We start from the raw sequence: 21,307 nt of genomic DNA on the forward strand, positions 1-21,307 counted from the left end.
CTCTCTATGATCTTTAAGTGTCAGCATCAAGTTTGAAAATATATAGGTGGCCGGCCTCCAAGGAAAGGGGCAAATGGGCCCTTCAACACTTCCACAGTGGCCAATGGAACTTCACTTTGATGCAGGCAATTAAAACTACCAGCTTGTACTATTAATGATAAATAATAGTTTTTAAAACTATCACCTTTTATTTTCTCTAATCATTCTTAATTAGAGCCATTGTGTCTTATTTAGCTCTTATCAGCATTTATATCAACACTGCATTCAAAAGTCCAGAATTTCCTTTAACCTATCCATAGCCAAGTTTCTGAGAATAACTGCCCCAAGAGACTAGAAAATGGAATATCACTATATTGTAGGAAGTGTTGGCACACAGTTCAAGACACAGAGCTTTATCACTTCTCTTATTACCTTTTTGCATATTTCCTTCCTTTCTCCATGCCTCCCTCCTCTCCATTCCTAACCTTAATTTAAGAAACCTAAGGAATGTTGCTGACTTTTCAATAATCTAGACTGTTTTCTAAAGATGTCTTCCAGAGGAAACCCAACTGCTTCCTCCTACTTACCTAACTGTTGACAGCTGAGGATTTGTTAAAGGAAGTTTCATTTTGTAAGTATTCTAATTAACATTGGTTACACCATACACGATTTTTAAAATATATGTGTATTGAAAAGATAAAATAAATCAAGCTTCCTAATGTAATTGGAGTCTTCTGGGTCCAGACATATGTAAGCTACCAGCTGATGTCTAAATTATCTACAGTTCATAACTAAGTCACCCGTTATGATTTCAAACTGCTAAAATCTGTTCTTCTGCCATTTTTCTCCCTTAACTGTGATTCCATATCTTGCCTAAATGAGGAATTACAAAAATTCCCAGTTTTGAGAGTGAAAATTATATAATTATTATGAAGACGATTCTCTAGAGTAATAATTACTAAATTTAAAAAATGAGAACAATCACATCCTATAACTAATACATAGTACCTTGTCATTTTTTAAAAATAGCTATTGAGTACAATGATAGGAATACTTAGGCTTTTTTCTTCAGCCCAAATCTCCCTCTAGGTCACTTCAATGAGTGAGGCAATGAGAATGTTGAATTCTCGGTAATAACTATTACCAAAAGTGATCATAAAAGGAATTCTGCAGTGACCTCTTGATTAACAAATTCTTTGGCAACAAAGGAACCCTCTAAAAGTCACTCAGAATAAAGAGGAATTTTTTTTTTTAAAGTTATCTTCTTGGTTCCTGTCTGATGACAATGTAGCATTCACTGGCATTTTCTTAGCTAAAGATTTTTAACAAGTGGATCTAGCTAGGTCTTCTGTGATACATATATTTTTTCTGGTAAGGATAGGTCAGTAAATGATATGAGGGACTAGTATACATCTTTGTTAACAGATCCATTGTTATAAGAAAAATTGCTATTAGCATATTATTGCATGTTCTATATAAACAGTAACATGGCATTTTTTAAAAAAAGGTAAGATATTATCTATCATTTTGGTATCACACAGAGCGTTTTCACTGCCCTAAAAATTCTTTGTGTTCTCCCTATTCATTCCTGCCCCACTCCCTGGCAACCACTGATCTTTTTAGTATCTCTATAGTTTTGCCTTTTCTAAAGGGTCAGACACTTGGAATCATACAGTGTGTAGCTTTTTCAGCCTGGCTTCTTTCACTTACCAGTATACATTTAAGTTTCCTCCATGACTTTTCATAGCTTGATAACTCATTTCTTTTTATTTCTGAATAATATTCCATTATATGGTGTCAAGAGTTTAGTTAAGCTACTCCATGGTATTGCTGCCTAGGCATCTATTTTATTTGGCCAACTGTCCTGGAGGGGCCTTAAACTACAAAAGCCCCCTCATGTGAGCACATGCCCTAGAGAGCAGCCACAGAATCACAAGCACATGTAAGCAAGTGAACCCTTAATATGACTTCCTCCACACACTTGTGATTAATGGTCTCCTCTTAGAAAGGACCCCTGTGGGGCTTACCAAAATTCTGCTCTTCTGGTTCAAATATCCCACTCTAGCCCTAGCCTGGGAACCTCAAAGTATTCCACCCATGGGCCCTAACGCAGGCATCTGTCCCAGGTCCTGCCTTGTTCTCTCTGCACTCCGTCTTTCCTCCCCATGTGGTCCTCAAGGTATATACCTCAAGGTACTTCCACCAGGACTCGTGAGTAATAAGGTTTTCTATTTCAATTTTCTTATGGTCTGTTTTGGACCATGGCTTGCCATCAGTCATCCTATGTTCCACTTAATAAATGTTAATTTAGCAAAGTCATAACATGTGGATGTACCACTTTTTTCCCCCCCTTTTACCTACTTGCTTCCAAATTTGGGCAATAATTTTTTTTAAAAAGCTGCTATAAATAACCATGTGCAAGTTTTTGTGTAGACGTAACTCTTCTACATCTTTGGGTAAATACCAAGGATCTGGCAAAATACATAATCCTATGGTAAAAGTATGTTTAGCTGTGTGAGAAACCATAAAACTGTCTCTAAAATGGCTGTATCATTTTGCATACCTACTGGCAATGAATAAGAATTGTTAAAAGGATCTTTTATGTAAGGCATGCTCCAGAGGCTCCCTTACACTCAAGTGTATTATATTCAGAAGAAAGAGGTAATGATTACGTCAGAGAAGGATGAGCATTAGATATCTTTTACCTAATTTAAAAATTAATAATATATTCTGAAAATGCATTTAAAGGAATTTTGTTTAAGTATGCACTATAAAATAAATTAAAAGTATTCATGTACAGATTTAAGGATATATACATATCCTCCCACACAAGGAAGAGAGAGGGAAAATTGTGTATATACACACACATGTGACCTTGTATGACAATAGTGTTATCTTCCACATATAGTGTATTTTTTAATTTATAAAAAGTATTCAATTTTATTATTTTGTTTAGTGTTTACACTTGCATTGTATTAACTATTTTTTATAGAATAGGTAGAATGGAATCAGAAAGATTGCGCCACATGCCCAAGACGACACAACTATTAAGTGGCAGAACCCAAATTTAACACTTCTGGTCTTGTAGCAACAAATCAGGCACTGTTTCCCACACGTTAAAGCTCATAACACCATACACACATACACTGACATGCATGCATTCATACATACAATCATACATTTAAACATATGTTCAGTTTGAAATAAATCAGTTAATTTTCCATATCCATCTCTCTCTTAATAGATAAAACACAAGGGCTCCTGGATGGCTTAGTTGTTAAGTTCCTGACTCTTGGTTTTGGTTCAGGTTGTGATCTCACAGATATAAGATCAAGCCCCACAATAGGCTCTGCCCATGGAGACTGTTTGGGATTCTCTCTCTCTTCCTCTCTCTGCCCTTCCCCTGCTTCTCGCTCGCTCGCTCTCTCACTCTCTCTCTCTCTCTCTCTCAAATAAATAAACAAACTTAAAAAAATAGATACAACAGAGAACTTAAGATTGGGCTAGGCTGTCTAATACTGCACCACTTGCTCTACCTGGTTCTAAGTACTATAAGTGATTTTTCTCACAATTTATTTACTATCACTTGTTTTGAATTTAGAATTACTTGTGGAATAAAAAAATAGATTGAGAGACGGTGGCTTAAGATGATGTTTGGCATAAGCCAAAACAATTACCTTTATAACAGATGTCTCAACTCTGGAAGGGGGACTCTGAACTTGTGCTGCTGCCGCCATATTTGCAATGGTGCTGAGATGGTTCATCTGGCTCATTGCCATGGTGACAGACGCTGGAGGTAGGCTGACAGGAATTAGAGGGTGGGGCATCATCATAAAAGGAAGTTCCAGTCCTATAAAAAATACATGTATATCATCATTGCTCTGTTCAAATAAAACTATGAAACATGGTGTATCTGATTAAAAATAGTAAAGGATATAAATCATTGAAAATTGAAGCATTAAAAAATGTTCTAATAATGATTGCCAAAGAAAAAATATTTGTCTCCTTTATACGTAACAATACTCACTCACCACTCAAGGAAATTAACTTTAAAGGTAACCAGTTCAGTGCCATGTTTTATCACATCACCATGCTTCATGTGTTTAAACAAATGGTCAATCTGTTGCTGCATTATTCTTCTGATCAGTCTAATTCTTATTTAAAAGATGAGGGTTTTCTTTAACATCACAATTAATTATCTAAATGTAGTATCCCTGTATTATGTCCTACATTTTACTATACAATAATTGATATTTTTTTTTCTGGGCAACTACCATTTTTAGTACTAAAAACTGCCATTATACAATTTGGCAGAAGGTGGCTCTACTTAAGATGGTAAGAGAGGTTGCCTAAGTGGAAGGCTATTAAGTCCAGGAATGTAGGGTCGGGTAACAGAAGCCTGGGATCCCTGTGATCGGCAAGAGAACAGTATTTACTTGTCCCAAGAACCATCACAGCTACTTATGGGGAATGCATATAAATCATTTGGATACAGTATTATTCCAAATCTTCTAATGGTTAATTTGAAATGAGGTTTTAAACAGTATATCACATTTTGAGTTGGCCAAGTGATTTCTTGGAAAATAACCTCAAGTAAGGAAATTTCCCCGAAACTGTATTTTCATTCCTGTTTAACTATTTCTTATATGGTTCCACAGTTTTAAAAATGCTACAATATTTAGCCAACTTTTTGAGTCTAATCTGGTTTGACTAACCAAATTAAGATAAAATGGGCTCCACTATATACCTAGAGAATTAATTACTTCTTGGAACTGAAGACCCCTGGTAGTTGTAAAGTTACCCTGTATTAAATGATGTTCTAGCCACCATTCAGAGTTAAAGTTCCTCACTTAATTCCCCCACAAATCCTAAACATGGAATCATTAAATGCCCAACTTGTTTAGACACAGCACAAAGAGCCTAAAAGATCACTTTACGAAGGTGAATAATGTCAAAGCAATATATTAACTATGTGTGCATCAATAAATATATCACTTTTATTTAAATATAAGGAAACAAAAGCTGATGATTATGGCAATATAGTGTCAAAGCAAAAACAGTACATTTGAGAGCTTTCGTTTTAATAATGGGGCCATGTCTTGGATTTCAGTAGATTTTTAAACACCTTAATAGGATACACCTTAGAAGGTATTTATGAATAATTTCAATTTAGCCATGCCACCCAATTAAATTAATACTAACTTATTAGCTGAATCTGTTGAATATACAAACAACCAACTTGAAAGGAAATTTCTGTAATGTCCCAGTCGGCTTATGAGTTTTCATTTCTTAAAAAAGGAAAAGAAATCATATTTTCATATAATATGCTTAGAAACAGCAAAGTTGGTAAAACTCCAATTTAAATGCTTTTTAGCTCTATTAAAAGCCTCATTGTAAAATCTCTATGACATAGTTTTTAATGAAGAATACTTAGTTACTGTCATGATTTTTTTTCCATTTACTTCATGAAGACAGTTAAGCTTCAATATAAATTCAAACTCATTAGCTCAATACTGTCTGAAACTTAGAGTAAATTGTTCAGAAGTGGGTAATGAAAACCCAATTCAAATTCTTCAGCAATCAAACAAAGCAATTTTATTAAACAATGAAAAGAATCAATTAAAATGGATATCTTTATTATCTTTATTATTTTATAAGAAACCATGACAGCTTTTGGCTAAAAAAGAGTTTATAGCTTCATCCAGAAATGACTCACATAAACGAAATTTCTCCAGCTTGTTCCTACAATATGATATAAAAGTTCACTTCCATATTCACAAATGGACCTATTTTATTTCTCTACTCACACCTTTTTGACACTTACGCCAATGTCCTAGTCAAACATGCAAAAACTGGAAGTATGTGAATTTTTCAAATGTATGAAGTCAAGAAAATATTTGGTGATGGAACATGATAAAAATTCTACTCTATAATGCTTTTATCGATGTATGTGCAAATTTTTTCTTTACATGTTTACTTTTTATAGTATCATTAAAAACAATAGTTGAGGCATAATTATGACAATTGGTATAGAAATAACACTTTGGAATAAAAGTTATTTGAATATGAAAACTGGATTGGGAATTTGTAATTAATGGATAATTTTCTCTACACATTTCACTTAAAATATCCAATAAATGCAAGCATTACATTTTTATAGTATGTTGCTTATTTGAGGATAATTGAGAGACAGAGTACAGTAAAATACCCACATTCATTATTTTAAATTCAGTTTGAGTTCTGCTTATATCTATTATCTCCTTTTGTTTCTCTGTTCACTTGAACCAATTTCTCTTTTTATTTGAATTCTGATTGCCAGTTAATACATTGGAAAAAGTCATTTTTCCAAATATATCTCAATTCTACTCTCATAGTGGAGAAGCACCGTGACTTTGTTTTTTCACATTATCAAGGTATAAAATATTAAGCCAAACTTCTGATTGAATCATTCTGAAACAGATTATAGACAAAATACTATCTATTTTCACATCTCTTTTGCATCACAGGATATTAGTCCCTTGTGTGAGGGTAAATATCAATCATCCACATGTGAATTTTCCATAGCAAGTTGATAACACTTGATTGGATTTTCCCACTACATAAAATGCTCCTAGCCATCTCCGCCAATCATCATTTGTTAAATACTCATGATGTTAGCTCATTTGGGTAATACATAGAGCAAACAATTAAGAAACTAAGTCTGATGAAAAATATACAATATATAACTAAGTCAGCTGTAAGTGATTTTTGCATTATTTATAACATCCTTTTCCTCTATTAGCATGAATAAATAAGAATTGAAAATAGGCCACTTCAGAACGAGACATACCCATAGTTATTAAATGTATAATTTCAAGTGCTTTGGGTTAAGCCAATATGTTTAGTGATATAAGCCAGTATATATGTACTATGCCTACGTGCAAATGTATATACACACATGTATACCTTTAAAGTTAAAGTTTGCCACTGTGACCACAGGAAATATTGCAAGAGACAGAAGATAAAATATATAGGAAATTCTAATATTTGGTAAGGAGAGTTAGAAACAGAAAAAACCTGACTCATTTCTCTTTCCCCATTCTTACTGAATCAAACTGTTTCTTGACTTTACAGTGGAAGACCAAGGTGAAGATGATCTAGCCTTCATGTCCTCAAAGAACATATACTATCATAGGATGTCAAGGCATGTGTGCAAAAACTCAAAAAACACAGTAAAATTCTAAAATGGTTTAAGGAAAGGAAAAGGGTCATGAGTTCATGAAAAGACTCAGTGGATCCAACTGTTGATTACTTGAGATCTGTAATCATTGTAATCATCTTAATGTTGGGGGGAAGGAACTGAAGGGAAAGAGATCTCCCATGCCTACGCACAGATTGTGGAGAAGGGCAGGAACACTGTCAGACTAGATATCTGCTTACTACATAGGTTCAGCTGAAGGTAGAATGCAATAGGCGGCTGCTAGATGCTGAAATTAAGAAGTGTAACCACAAGCACAATGAAGGCCAGCTATTAATGCTATGGCATGATTTTGGTGGAGTGAAAATTAACAAATGGAGTCTTGCAACACACACAGCCAGAGGGAAGTGGTACATAAATGCAAGAAAAAAATTGAAATAATGCCTGATTACCAGTCTGTCTCTAGCTAAAAGACTATTAATTATGCATGTTCCATTATCTGAAACAATTCACTTACCTGCCTACTGCACAGATATTAAGAGTTTACCAATAAAAATGTACACAAAGATATGGATCTTATATACAAAAAGTGATTATGTGTGCTTAGTTTTCCTTTGTGTAAAAAGATGTGCATTCTTCAGCAAAGTTATCTTAAAATTTAGTGTTTCTGAAACTTGAATTTGTAAAGACTGGGTATGGGACTTTCTCTCCCATCTTCCACGCTTCCCACCCAAACAATAAAACAGTTATACATTCTGGGGGAAAAAGTAAAACAACTTGATGGACTATCTTGGTCTTTTTCAGAGCTCAGACTACTTTTCTTGGGTTGCCCCTATTCTATATTTTATCATATTTTGTGATACATATTTTATGATGGACCAGGTTTTAAATGCAGAAATATACTGCTTTGGGGAGAAACCCTTAAATTTTGAAAACTATCTCTACTCTAAAAGTAGCCAGATGATGGGACATTCAGAACTGCTGAATTACAAATAGAAAATTTTTTTTCCTCCAAAAAAAGGAGGAAAATGTGTTTGTGCCTTCAAACACATTTTGTCAAGGCTCCCTTTTCTGTCCCTTAATAACCTTGAGTATTAAAAAAATCCATTCTAGTTAACACTCATCTCTGTTTCTCCATCTCTATCAGCACTGGCCAGCCCTAGAACCTAGGTAGCCTGGAAGACAAGGGCTTGGTTAATTTTTCATCCATCCTCCTCCTTTCCTTCTCCTGGATAGTAGGATAAAGGTCTCCTACCCAACTAGTTCCAGTTCATGTCCTCCCTGCTTCTATGACTATGCCTTTCAGCCACTTACATCTTCCACATGGCAGGTGCCTAAATGCTAAGTATCTCCTACTAAGTCATGTCTGGTCCTTTAAGAGGGTCCCTTCCAGAGGAATTTCCTAGCAGCATGAGTCCCTAACAATGGACACCTCCTTCAGCTTCCTGGTCTTCTAAGCTTCCCAAACTGCTACTGCCACTTACCAAGAAGGTCCTTCTCTTGGTGTGGGTCCTCTTGTTCTGATGATGGCCACTCTCTCTACCCTGCCACCTCTCAATTCCTTATCCCCCGCTCAAATATATACAGAAAACAGATCAGCAGTTCACACCAAAACGGAAATCCAGCTTTGAAATGAGGGGGAGGCACCTGTAAACTTTGAGTAATTCCCTTGGAAACCCCTCCCTTCAAGTGGTGGTGTGGAAACACTTTCAAAAAGAGATCACTGAATCACAGCCTTTCCATTAGATGCTGTCTATTCACTATAAAGATTTCTTCAAATCTCCTCTCTCGATGGTCCGACTCTCTTATAATGAAGGAGGAGAATATTTGGGGTCTGGAGTGATAGTAAAGATAGGCTGGTTAAGGTGCTAGTGATAAGTAGCAGGTGCTTTTCACTTTCTTTAAAATGAGGTGTGCCTGGTAACTTGTGTTCTTGTGTGGGACCACAGGAAAAATACTATTGAATACCTCTTTACATGGTATCTTTAATAGAACCAACAATAAATATGGCTCAATTATAAATAAAAATTTAGTAAGTCATTCTTGTGAGTAAACTGAAATAAAGGAAAGAAATGTGAACCCTAAGCATTTGGAATGTTATTTTGCAAATCAACTGAAACAATTATAATTGAGACAGAAGTTCAAAAAAAATATTGCCATGAAAAAAAATTAAAGAATGATTAAATGTGGAGATGATCATTGGCAAAGAAGATCACTTTGTTTTGTGGAACCCAACTTTTAAGTGGAAAAGAAAATATAAAATTTTGTGGTGAAGGATATTATTAGTTTATCTTTAATTAAAAAAAAAAAAACCACTAACTTGAGTATGTCTATGAGTGGCACCAAATATCCTAGCCCAGATAATCATATTTATTACTGAATCCTCCATATATATAATGAGGAATAGATTCTAAAAGGGAAGGCGATAGTATACTATCATGAATTTTAGATAGAAAATATTTTGCATATAAAAATTTATATTTTGCATATAAAATAAACACAAAATTAAGGTGATCTGTAAAAAATGAACATCTTTCAGCTACCATGCATTAAAATAGTAAAAGTACATGTAAATGTTATTACCCTTTATACCTAGGTAACATGTAACTGTTCATTCAGATCTTCCCACAGGCTGACCCTGATAAAGGAGGCAAATCTCAAAGGGACTAATGGTCACACCACTGCTTAGTGAGTGACACTGATAGACTGTGACGGGAACCTGACATTGTCAAGATTCGTTTACAATGAAAATGATGGCAAGAGTAGGCATTTACTACATACCATTGGAGACTACTTAGAAGGATGTCAACACTACCTTAACAATGGAAACAAGACTATTCAGTAAAAGCAAATACTAGTCACAGACACTACAATGTTTAGATGTTATTTCAAAGGTAAGTGAGAATAAACGAGTTATTGCCTGTTATTTTTTCACCTTAAAAATGAGGTATAAAATGTCAACAGTACTAGTAGCATTTTGCATAAACAGAAGACACAGTCATCTCATGAGTTAATGTAATGTAATCTTTGTAAATCTTTTTTTCTGGATAATGATCTGAGTTGATCTATGTTAGCATATATAAACACTGAAATCTTTTGGTGTTTTGGTTCAACTTCATCAAATTACTTTATATTAAAATGGAGAGGAAGTAATATTTTGGGGAAACAATTATTTAAGGGCACAATTAAAAAAAAACAAGACAAAATAAAATAATAAAATAAAATAGTAAAATAAAATGTTCCAGTATAGGTGCAGTGGTTCAGCAAAAAAGAAACACCACAAATCCCTGCTGGTTGGTATTGCAAAATGATGCCCACAGAGCTGGGCATTTCCAGAGTCTAAAATTTGTATATGTACGCGTCTCATGTTTGATTTGGAATTGCTGGGGAAAAACAAACTTGGTTGGCTGTTACATAACCAATCCTGCTTAGCTTATGTTCTAATATCAACTTACTTTTTTTCTTAGAGGGAAAGAATAGTATTGCCTTGAATTCTAACTATCCCACTACCAATAAATAGGAGTTATTTAGGTAAACATGTTACTCTCCCAGCAATATTTAGACATATTTTCTTTAGCTATCTCTTATCAATTAAACCTTACTCTGTGTTACCTGAGTGTTAAATATTTGTCACTAAGAAATTTAAAACTCTTATAATACAATAAGGCTTCTATTTTATCTATGATGTTTTCTTTTGAGAGAAGAGATATTTCAATACATTTTATTATATATAAAATTATTATATATATGAATAATATACATATTATATTTTATACACAAAATAATTATATATAAATTATATAAATATATATGTACATAATGATGATAATATGACATTGGTGCTATTAAAATCCTTGGACTCATCAGAACAATTCTTATAGTCAGATTTCTTCACCAAGTGGAGACATTTCTATTCCGTTACATATTCTGCGATGTTACATAAATTAACAACCTATGCAAAGTGATGTATAAAATACTACAATCTAGTATAAAACCCTAGAATAAGAGCTGCTTATTTTTTTTTATTTTTACTTGAATATTCTTCGCTATGTCTAATGATTATTGAACCAGAAAGAATAAGAAACAAATTGTAAAATCAGAGCTGAAGTTCAAGTCACAAGTATCAAATGGATACTTAAGCGGATCCTTAAAGAACAGGGAGACACAAAAAAACAATTATCCTGAGAATCTTTGAGGAATCATGGAAAACCAGAACAGCATTAGGTAACTTAAGATACACAATGGCTAACATTTTTAAAACCTTGGTTTTATTTATTTTTTTATTTACTATTTTTTTTGAAGAACAGATATTCCATTATTTGCGTTTACTTTTACATCGCATCTCTGGAAATTCCCTATTTGCTCCATATTTTATTTTATTTATTTTTTTTTACAAATAGTTTATTGTCAAATTAGTTTCCACATAACACCCAGTGCTCATCCCCACGAGTCCCCTCCTCCATGCCCATCCCCTCCTCACAACCCCCACATCCATCAGTCCTCAGTTTTTGTCAGCATTCAAGAGTCTCTCATGGTTTGCCTCTCTCCCTTTCCCCCACCATTTCCCCCGTTCTTCTCCCCCATGGTCCTCAGTTAAATATCATATGTTTGCACATATAGGAGGAACTTAACTGAAAAACCTTGGTTTTAGATTCATAAAAATTATTAGAATGAATTGTATACAGAATTCAATACTATACGTATTTCCCCTGATTTCATACCAAATTCCAGAAAGTTTTGATACAACTTAAAATAAAAGAAGGAAGGCCATTATTATAAAGATAAAAGGTTAAATACTTTATGTGGAGAAGACAGAGATAAGTATACCAGAAAACACTTTGCTTTTTGATGCTGCTTTCTTTGGATTCATTAGCACTATGCTCTAAGTATCAACTAGGTAAAATAGATCCCCTAAACAAAACAAAACAAAAGCACACTTAGACTGAGTAAATAGTTACATAGGACTCAAGGAAAGAAATAGTAGCCAAATTTTATATCTAAATTGTATGGACTAAATATTTAGGCGTCTTATTGAAATGGACTGTAAAATGATTGGAAGCAAGAGCCAAATGTCTCTATTCAGTGGAAATTATCATATTGCAACAGATTGGTTAATTTCTACAGCTAAAGTAAACACTATTATGGAAAGTATAGAAATAACAATACTAAAAACATATGTAAGCTTTCCAATCTAAAACATATTCATGTTACTCTTCAAAATAAAGCAGTTGAGTATAATGTATCCACTTTAAATTAACTGCATCTTTTAACCTTTCTCATTGCCAATGTCAATGAATTTCTACCTTTTCCCACTTTAACTCATCAAATTATTTTTCCATTAGGCAAACAAATGAACTAGAAATTCTCCTCTCTAAGGATATTGTAATTTCCCTATAGATTTACAATTACATCAAATAAAATTTCAAGTTAATATACTTTATATACTGTTAGTAGAGTAATCAACGTCATGGTATATAATATTAACAATTTTATGTTCATGCATAAGTATTCATGGTCAGTTGAAATCAGTTTTAGTTTTCATTGTTTTATACAATGTCTTCAGTTATAAATTATTTATGTTGAAGTTGAAAAATCTTCTTCTCATTTGAGCCAAAATTGCTATTAAATTTTCCAAAAAGCATAAAACCCCCATAGGTAAGATGGCATACTCATGGGAATTACCTCGATATTCCTCTCATCTGTATGGATCTATGTCTTAAATTATCCTCTCCCCAAGCCTAGTTAGCCTTAAAGAATGACATTACCAGCTACTTATAAGCCAGAAACCTAAGGTTCATCATTATCTCCTCTTCTCTCACTGTGTACCACACACGTCCAATTCCATTTCACATCCTGTTTATTTCATCTACATAAATCATCTCTACTTCTATATCATCATTACTTTTAAGTACAAATCTTACACTGTCATTCCCCTGCTTGGATTTCAGTTGTTTGTTTCTCACTGTTACTAAGGAAAGACTCAACATTTCTTGTCTTCATGCAAGCACCACATGGTTGGACCTATGTAGCTTTTGTTCATCATTGTATCCCCAGCACTTAACAGAATAGGAGTAACTCTCAGTTCTTGAGTTGAAAGCTGCAATTCTCAGACCAATTTTTACCTTCACATGAGGTAAACTTCAATGTGACTTTTAGAAATGCTAAGCTATGGCCATTGTTCTTGACCAGCTTACAGGGTGGGAGAAAGATACGCAAATATAAACATATCTACATAATTTTATCCTTTGACTGGAGTGAAAGGTAAAAAGGATGATGAAGAAGAAACATGTTTGGTATTTTAGAAATAAGCTTGACAGAACTGAATAATCATTTGAATACAAACGGGGATGAAAAGAATAAAATGTGAAAGATGATATGAGTATCTAGACTAACAGGATGTATGAGATTATTAAGGAGGTGATGATGATGATGATGATGATGGTATCTAACATATATTATCTACTTTTTTAAAAAATATTTTTATTTATTTCTAGGAGAGAGAGAGAGAGACAGCGTGAGCCGGGGAGGGTCAGAGAGAGAGGGAGATACAGACTCTGAAATAGGCTCCAGGCTCTGAGCTGGCAGTCAGCACAGAGCCCGACGCGGGGCTCGAACCCACCAACCGCGAGATCATGACCTAAGCGAAAGTCGGACGCTTAACCGACTAAGCCACCCAGGAGCCCCATATATCATCTACTTTCAATGTGTCAGGCACAGTGGTAATAAGTTTTTACATGTACTATTCAATGAATCTTTGGAAACTCTAAGGTAGATCCACATTACTGTTATAAAGGTTGATCTAATTTGCCCTGCGGTTTAGGTTTTGTAATTCTGAATATGCAATCCAAAGTTTTAGTTACCTAATGAGGAAGATCTGATTTACAAATAAATGAAAATCAGTTCAATTTTGGACTTACTAAATATGATATATTTCAGGAACAATCAGATAAAGATTGACAATAAGCAGTGAGAAATATGGAACTTAAATTTGGAAGAAAAGCAGGTACTCAGTGAGGAAGATTTGGATGTCTTTGATTTGAAGGTGGGAGTTTAAGCTGCAATGCTTGGAGAGGGCATAGAAAGTATAAAGCTACTTCTACTAAAAGTGTAATTGTACTGTAAGCCACATAATAAATCCCAAATAAGCCAGCTGAATGATTTAAAAACAAAACAAAACAAGGAGAAGAAAAAGAATCCTGAGAAGCTGAGCAGGACCAAGCAAATATTGGTATATGACCCCTACAATAAATTCTTAGCACAAGAGAGTACCAATGCCTGTTCATAATATTCAGGTCTCTCAACTTACTTCTAAGGTATACTATTCTTTTTAATAAGAAAATAAACATGAATTACTGAAAGATCTTGGGTCCTCAATTAACATTGAATGAATGAATGCAGGACATTATGATCTGATATAAAGATTTAATAATCTAAGTACTATTTAGGTAAATAGACTGAACAGAGACAAACAAACAAAACACACAAACAGACACAGCTAAACATAGCTTGAAAAGATACCATTAGTCAACTTGTAACACGATAAATAATTATAATATCCAACAGTGACAAGGTCCCCTTAAGAACATTATGGAGAGAGGCAGCTTTAAATCAAAAGACTACATATCGCAAATAACTCAGCATGGTTGAAGGACCATTGAAATAATATTATATTATAGCGGTAGATTACATGCAGATGGCAGACCTGTTGAAAGCTACTGTTTATATGAAACCAAATCATTCTTTCCATAGCTTTTATTATATGTAGTGAAGACATGTTACTCAAAGCACTTTTCATCAGTTTTTCATGGACAGACATGGCAGGTGATTTTCAAGGTCAAAATGACCACTAAAACTTCAGTTGCTGGCAATGAAAAAAATACTTACGATGATTAGCATTAATATGGATAATTTCATTTCTACAATTTTTAACTCTAATTCGGGAATTAAATATAAGCACTCACTTTTCTCCCAAGAATAAATACATATGTTTTTAGATTGCTGTCACAATATGAATTAGAATAAGATAAATGGTTACAAAATGTGTTTGAAAATGAGGATTGATTTTCTGATCATATCAACACACTTAGGTCAATATAAAGTAAAACTTAAACATCTTTTAAGTTCATTTTTTATTTAAAAAATATCTAGTGTAACTATTATAACCATAGTATGACCAATGAAAAATATAAGGTGAATGCAACCAACCTAGGGTCACACAATGATCCAGTGCCAAAATTAACTGTTAAACATAGATTTTATGTTCATTTAACACACACACACGCACACACACACACTGTAGTATTTGAATAAATCATATTTATCATTTTTCTTCAATAAAATTTTCCCAACATCAATACTAAAAAGATGCATGCCTTGTTAAAAAAATAATGAATGGGGAAATTGCCATGTTTTCTAAGGTGATCAAATAGAGAAATCAGAATTTTTTAAAGTCTTAAACTTATAAAAGTAATATCTAAAGAAATTGTCTTTGTCTGTACTAAATATATTGTATTTCACATGTTTTCAGTGTAAAGGGAAGCCTATTAAAAATTATTGTCTAGGGAGGGATCCTTAATTATTGAATAACAAATAGCAATCTAATTGTAGAAAAGACACTCTTTTATAAAAAATTTATTATGATGTGTTATTTTCCATTGTGATCCCAAAACTTGTCTTAAATAATTCTAATATCCCCTCCAATATTAAAATATTGCACTATTTCTACTTTTTCTCTGTTTTACCACATATGGTCTCTCACATCATTACGCAGAGAATGTTAGAACCATTCTAATCAGTACACAGGTGCTGTCATTTAGATGTGCCTGGCCAAACACCTGGGTAAATACACCTTGTTAAATGTTGCTCTTAATTAAAGTAACTTATATTAAGTAGCTATTTAAGACTTCAGTTAGGAGACTAAAACACAATTTTTCAAAACAAAGTAAATACCTCAAGCTCTTCCTTTAGCTTAAATGATCTGTACAGAAAGTGTGTTTTGACTTTGGTAAATCCTGAAATTTTGTTGTATGAGATTTCTGTAAAAAGCTTCAGTTTGAAAAGAAATCTATTGAACATACTTTGTACCTTATCATGTATTTGAAGGACAACTAGGTGGCTCAGTTGTTTAAGTGTCCAACTTTGGCTCAGGTCATGATCTCACAGTTCGTGGGTTAGAGCCCAGCGTCGGGCTCCGTACTGACAGCTACTTCAGACGCTGGAGCCTGTTTCAGATTCTGTGTCTCCCTCTCTCTCTGGCCCTCCCCTGCTCACGCTGCCTCTCTCTCTCTCAGAAATAAATAAAACATCAAAAAAACCCCCACATATTTTGTACCTTATCATGTATTTGAACCATTTACACAAAGAATTATAATTCTGTTATATATATACTGATGAACAAAAATTCAAAAATAATGTATTGTTTGATGGCTTATGTGTATAACACTATGGGGGATTTTTTGTATATTTATATATCGTCTATTTTAAATTTAATAAATCCAAAAAAGAAGTATTAAGAGTTTTAGAATAGAAAGTTTAATTTTTAAATGTGTCAATTTCTACTTACTTTGAAAATAATTTTTTAAAATGATTCTTATGTGCATTTGCTCAGACTAATGTTAATATATGTTTAAATTCTAGCCTTGAAAAAGATTTCATGTTCTTGTTTATGCAAATTCAAGTTAATACTGCATATTAAAAATCTTGGAGAGGAAATAGGAAGAAACCAGCAGACTATTAAGATTATGTTGCAACCGCATCAAATAGAAAAAAAGTAGAAATAGGACAGAAAACACAAATAACTTTTTAAAAATATCAATATATAATCATACAAAGGGAACCAGAGGCCAAGAATGTTACAGTGTACAGGATAAGGAGCAAGAAATTATATTTAGAACACCATTATACATTTATAATTTATGTATATATTTGAATAGAGTTGAATATACATAGAGTGTTGGAGCACAAAGTGGACACAAATAATTCATTACCTTTTTTTAACAGATATCAAACGTCTATTATGTATCAGGCATTGTTGTAAGCACTGGGCCTAGAGCAGTAAAGAAAGCAGATAAAAATCTGTATCTTCATAGAGTGTATATTCTAGTTGGGAGGTGGGCAGAGGAAACAATCAGCAAATAAATAAATAAAGTGACACAGCAGGTTAAATGAGATCCTGGTCACAGAAGACTGAAAGAATGTTCGCACGTATGTGATATATGTGTGCACGTGAAAGCATGTGCATTAGGAGAACACACTGGAAAGCGGTGAGACTACTTCACCAACAAGCACAATCCTGTCACTTTGCAGCACAGGAAACGGGTTCTGAACGATTAAATGAAATTCAGGAGGCCATATAACTCTTTCGGAAAAGAGCTGGATTTGGAATATGTTTACTGCCTACTCCTTGGTCCTAAATCCCTTCTACTTCACAGCAGAGCACACCAAGTTGAGAGAATTGCCTGAACTGCTCAAGAAGACACAGCAAACATAAATGGTGGGTCTGAATGACAGCTGGTAGCTCCACTGATGGAGGAGAAAGTACATATTAGGAAAGCATCAGAAGTCAAAAAGAATTAGGTAGGCTAGGGCCAGATTATGAAAGTTCTCAGATGTCAGGATGATGAGTTTGGTCATCATCTTAGGCAGGGGAGAGATATGATTAAAGCAATGTATCAGATGGTCAGAAGGAGGAGAAGGAACTCATCATCAGGAATAATCATTGTGGGGTCTGTCATCTGCTGCACTGACATTGATGTGACCAGGGCAGGAATCCTGGTTCTCATATTTCATGCCACCGGGAAATTGATAAAATAGAAAAAAAAATCTTGTATTCCCCATCATTAGAGTTTTCTAAGATGATGAGTGAAGAACAAATTGGTTTCCAGAGCCAGATGAAAAAAACAATTATGTTGAGTGAGGGCACACTGCATAGTCTTCCCTATATCTGAATCCCGTGGCTTATAAACGAATTCCTTTTATATATGTGCCAAATACTTTCCTCAATAAAAGGAAAATCATGTGTATCTTGTATGGAAGTCTTCACATAAAGAGATACAATTTACTCTTTCTTGACACAGGGCAATAGCTCACCAGTAGATATGAGTCAGCAATGTAGATTTCTTAATAGAAAAGCAGGAGAATTGTGAGTAGGTTCGGAGTTGATAGACATTTTTAGATCCTCCCCAAGTGACACAATTAGAGAAGGCAAAAAGGAAATATTCCCCCAAATTCATGATTTAATAATAAGGCTTATGAGATAGGACAAGTTTGGCTTTAATATTTTATTGAAAAATTAAATCTGGAAATGTGTTTTAATATTGCTATTTATATTCTGTGCAGAGTGTATATTACTATTCTGTAGCACCCAAATAACTGTTATAATACAGAATATTATATACATCAGCAGAGAGCAAAACAGTGTTTACGATCCTGACATTGAAAAATATGCACCGGTAAAATAAACATCCAAATTTAGTCACTACTTTGCTCTTCTTTGCTTTTCATCACTATTCACAATCCTTAGATTTACTAAAATTCCTCAAAAATGACAATATATAATATACATCATGTAGGCAATAATGTCTAAATGATGCCACAAAAATTTGATTCCCAATACTATACATAATGTCTTATCGGACTGTATATCCAAATGCATGCGTTCAAAAGGTACCTACTTTGTTTAGGCTGATAAAATGGTAGGACATGATAAGCTTCTATTTTGCCTGGGGAGAGTTTTCTTTTTCTTATCAAAACCAGAAAAAGTTCACATTATATTAATGTGTGCACATGTAAAATAAAACACAAAGTGATTTTTTGATTCGAATGAGCTGTCTTTTTAAAGTATACCATTTACTTTAACAATTTTTGTTTTCTTACCCCAAAGTTTTCAAGTTAAATTCTATTTTCATCTGAATGCCTTGAAACCTGATATAATTGAATACGCTAAAACAAATTTTCAAGCAGCTTACTGTGTAAAGACTGCTTTTAAAAATTCAAAACAGCCCCCATAGCAAATGTCATTTCTTTCATAGTTACAAAATGCAAACTCCAAGTGTTTTATCCTAATGAATAAATGAGTTTGTCCTTTATGTATAAAATATAGTTTGTGTTTGTTGCACAAGTTTTTAATAATAGATGAATTTTAGGTTTGCTCCAACATATTCAATAAAGTGTGATTAATTTGGTTTTTCAAAAATGCAAACTAGACATTACTATATTACTTTGCAAAATGCACAGCTTGCAACATTATTGTCTCAGTGGGATCTTAAATTGAATTGTAAAATGTGTCTTATTTCCAGTTTGATTTATGTAAGAGATAGCAGTGGATAATGTCCCTTTTGAAGTTTCACTGCTTTGTGTGAACAACAATATAAACCTAAAATTCATAATACCGTTTATTAGAACCCAAAGCAAACTTTCGAGTTATATCATGTTGGACTGTAGTGAAAACTTATGAGGGGCTCAGAATACCACATTTCTAATGAAACAACTTTTTGAAGCTTCCTATTATGACAGATTATACAATGCATTTTTGGCATTTTCTGTGATTTTTATTATGATATTTCAAGTAATTACCAAATCATGTTTTTTCTCTAAAAAAGCTTTCTTGTGCCCTGAGAATTAATCTATGATACCATTTAACTTGGCTTTTTGAAGTAAATATCACCAGATAAAAGCCAGCTGGATCTGAATAATAGGATACTTGAATGAATGTATTAGTGTTTGAAAAAGAGAGTACAAATCTTCTAAAAAGATTAATTTCCATAAAAAAGATAGCTCCCAGATCTACAAAAGAATAAATTCAAAAACATAATAAACTCTCAGAAAGAAAGGTAGATTAAAGTAAAAGCGGCAGCACCCTGTTAGTGCAGCTGTTGTGTGGCAATGATTTTGTATCAATTACATTTGGTTGGTCCTGTAGGGCTCTTCAAAGCTTTGTGTGGAAAGCCTGAATATGGGAAACAAGTGACACTGTAAGTAATAACTTCAGCTATTAATTTTGATGCAACACCCCTTTCATTCTGATCTTACTCTCAATATTTACAGTTGAGAGAAGCCACAAAGGGTCTGATGGGAATATATGAATCCAGTATGGATGGGGTTTTTTCCTCCTTCATTTATTAAAGATGTGGATATGAATTTTTCTTTGTCATGAAAATATTGCAGCTTTATCATGCGACATAGCTGCTGACATCATCATGGAAAAAGACCGGAGTTGGCCAATGGACTTTATTTTCAATATCCTGTTTCAAAAGGTGTTCTCTAAAAAGGGCCAGGAATTCTGTTCACACAACCTCTCTATTTTAGTTTGTACAATTTCTCTCAAAAACAAAGTTTGACCATGCAGAAATTCCTCTGGGAGGTAAAATGCACCTTGCCCTCCTGAATGATTCTTGGCTATTATTATCTTTAAGAAAAAGACCAGAGGCAAATGTGGAGATAAATTAACTTCTAACTTCGATTAAAGCCTATAAAAATGTAAATCTGTTAAAAGAATTGGCATTAAAATGCTATATCAATATTAGATAATTTCATAAGAAATATAAAATAACGAATAAAAAAGGGAAATTATTATCCCATCAAAACAACAGAAAAAATCAACTAAATGGGTTAGTAAGACATTCTGTCAATTAGATTTTGAAATTAATCTTAATATGTGGAGTAAAACTGCTAATCTTTCTTCCTTCCTTCCATTTAAAAAAATTTTTTGACAGTACACTCTCCAAATCAACCCTGAAATGAAACGTAAGTACCCTAATTATATATGTCCATTTAAACCGGGCAAGTTATAGAAGTGTCGTGAGATGTTTAAATATGAAGTCAATGTCCATCATAACAAACACATAAAAAACATATTGCCATTATCAGAAAAACAGCACCACATATGAAAGGCTATAATGTTTATCTGGAAAAGATTTTAAAGAGAAAGGTTGCTTTCTCTGCATTCCTATTAACTATTAAACGGTTATGACAATTTTTAACAGAAGCTCAAGAATTTCTTTATCATACTTCTTCAAGAAAGCTGCTTTTAGTTAAAACATAAAAATGGTAGTTACAAGGTTTCTGCAAACATAACTGCCATTCCATTAAGGAAATGGTGCGGCAAACAGTAAGTAGTGGCCTCAAGGGAAATGTAAGTATTGATTTTATTAC

The 21,307-nt window shown here is 33.5% G+C and overlaps 1 protein-coding gene across 1 annotated transcript in view; it reads right to left on the reverse strand.

The window, feature by feature from the left end:
- Nucleotides 1-21,307, reverse strand: part of DACH1 (dachshund family transcription factor 1) — a 424,979-nt gene that overhangs the window by 130,018 nt on the left and 273,654 nt on the right. The window contains exon 4 of the mRNA XM_077767990.1: nucleotides 3,657-3,829. Coding sequence (XP_077624116.1) covers nucleotides 3,657-3,829 — 173 coding nt within the window. The remainder of the gene's footprint in view (nucleotides 1-3,656; nucleotides 3,830-21,307) is intronic.

Source organism: Crocuta crocuta, unplaced genomic scaffold (assembly GCF_008692635.1).
Source record: "Crocuta crocuta isolate KB4526 unplaced genomic scaffold, BGI_CrCroc_1.0 scaffold115, whole genome shotgun sequence".
NCBI classification, from domain to species: Eukaryota; Metazoa; Chordata; class Mammalia; order Carnivora; family Hyaenidae; genus Crocuta; species Crocuta crocuta.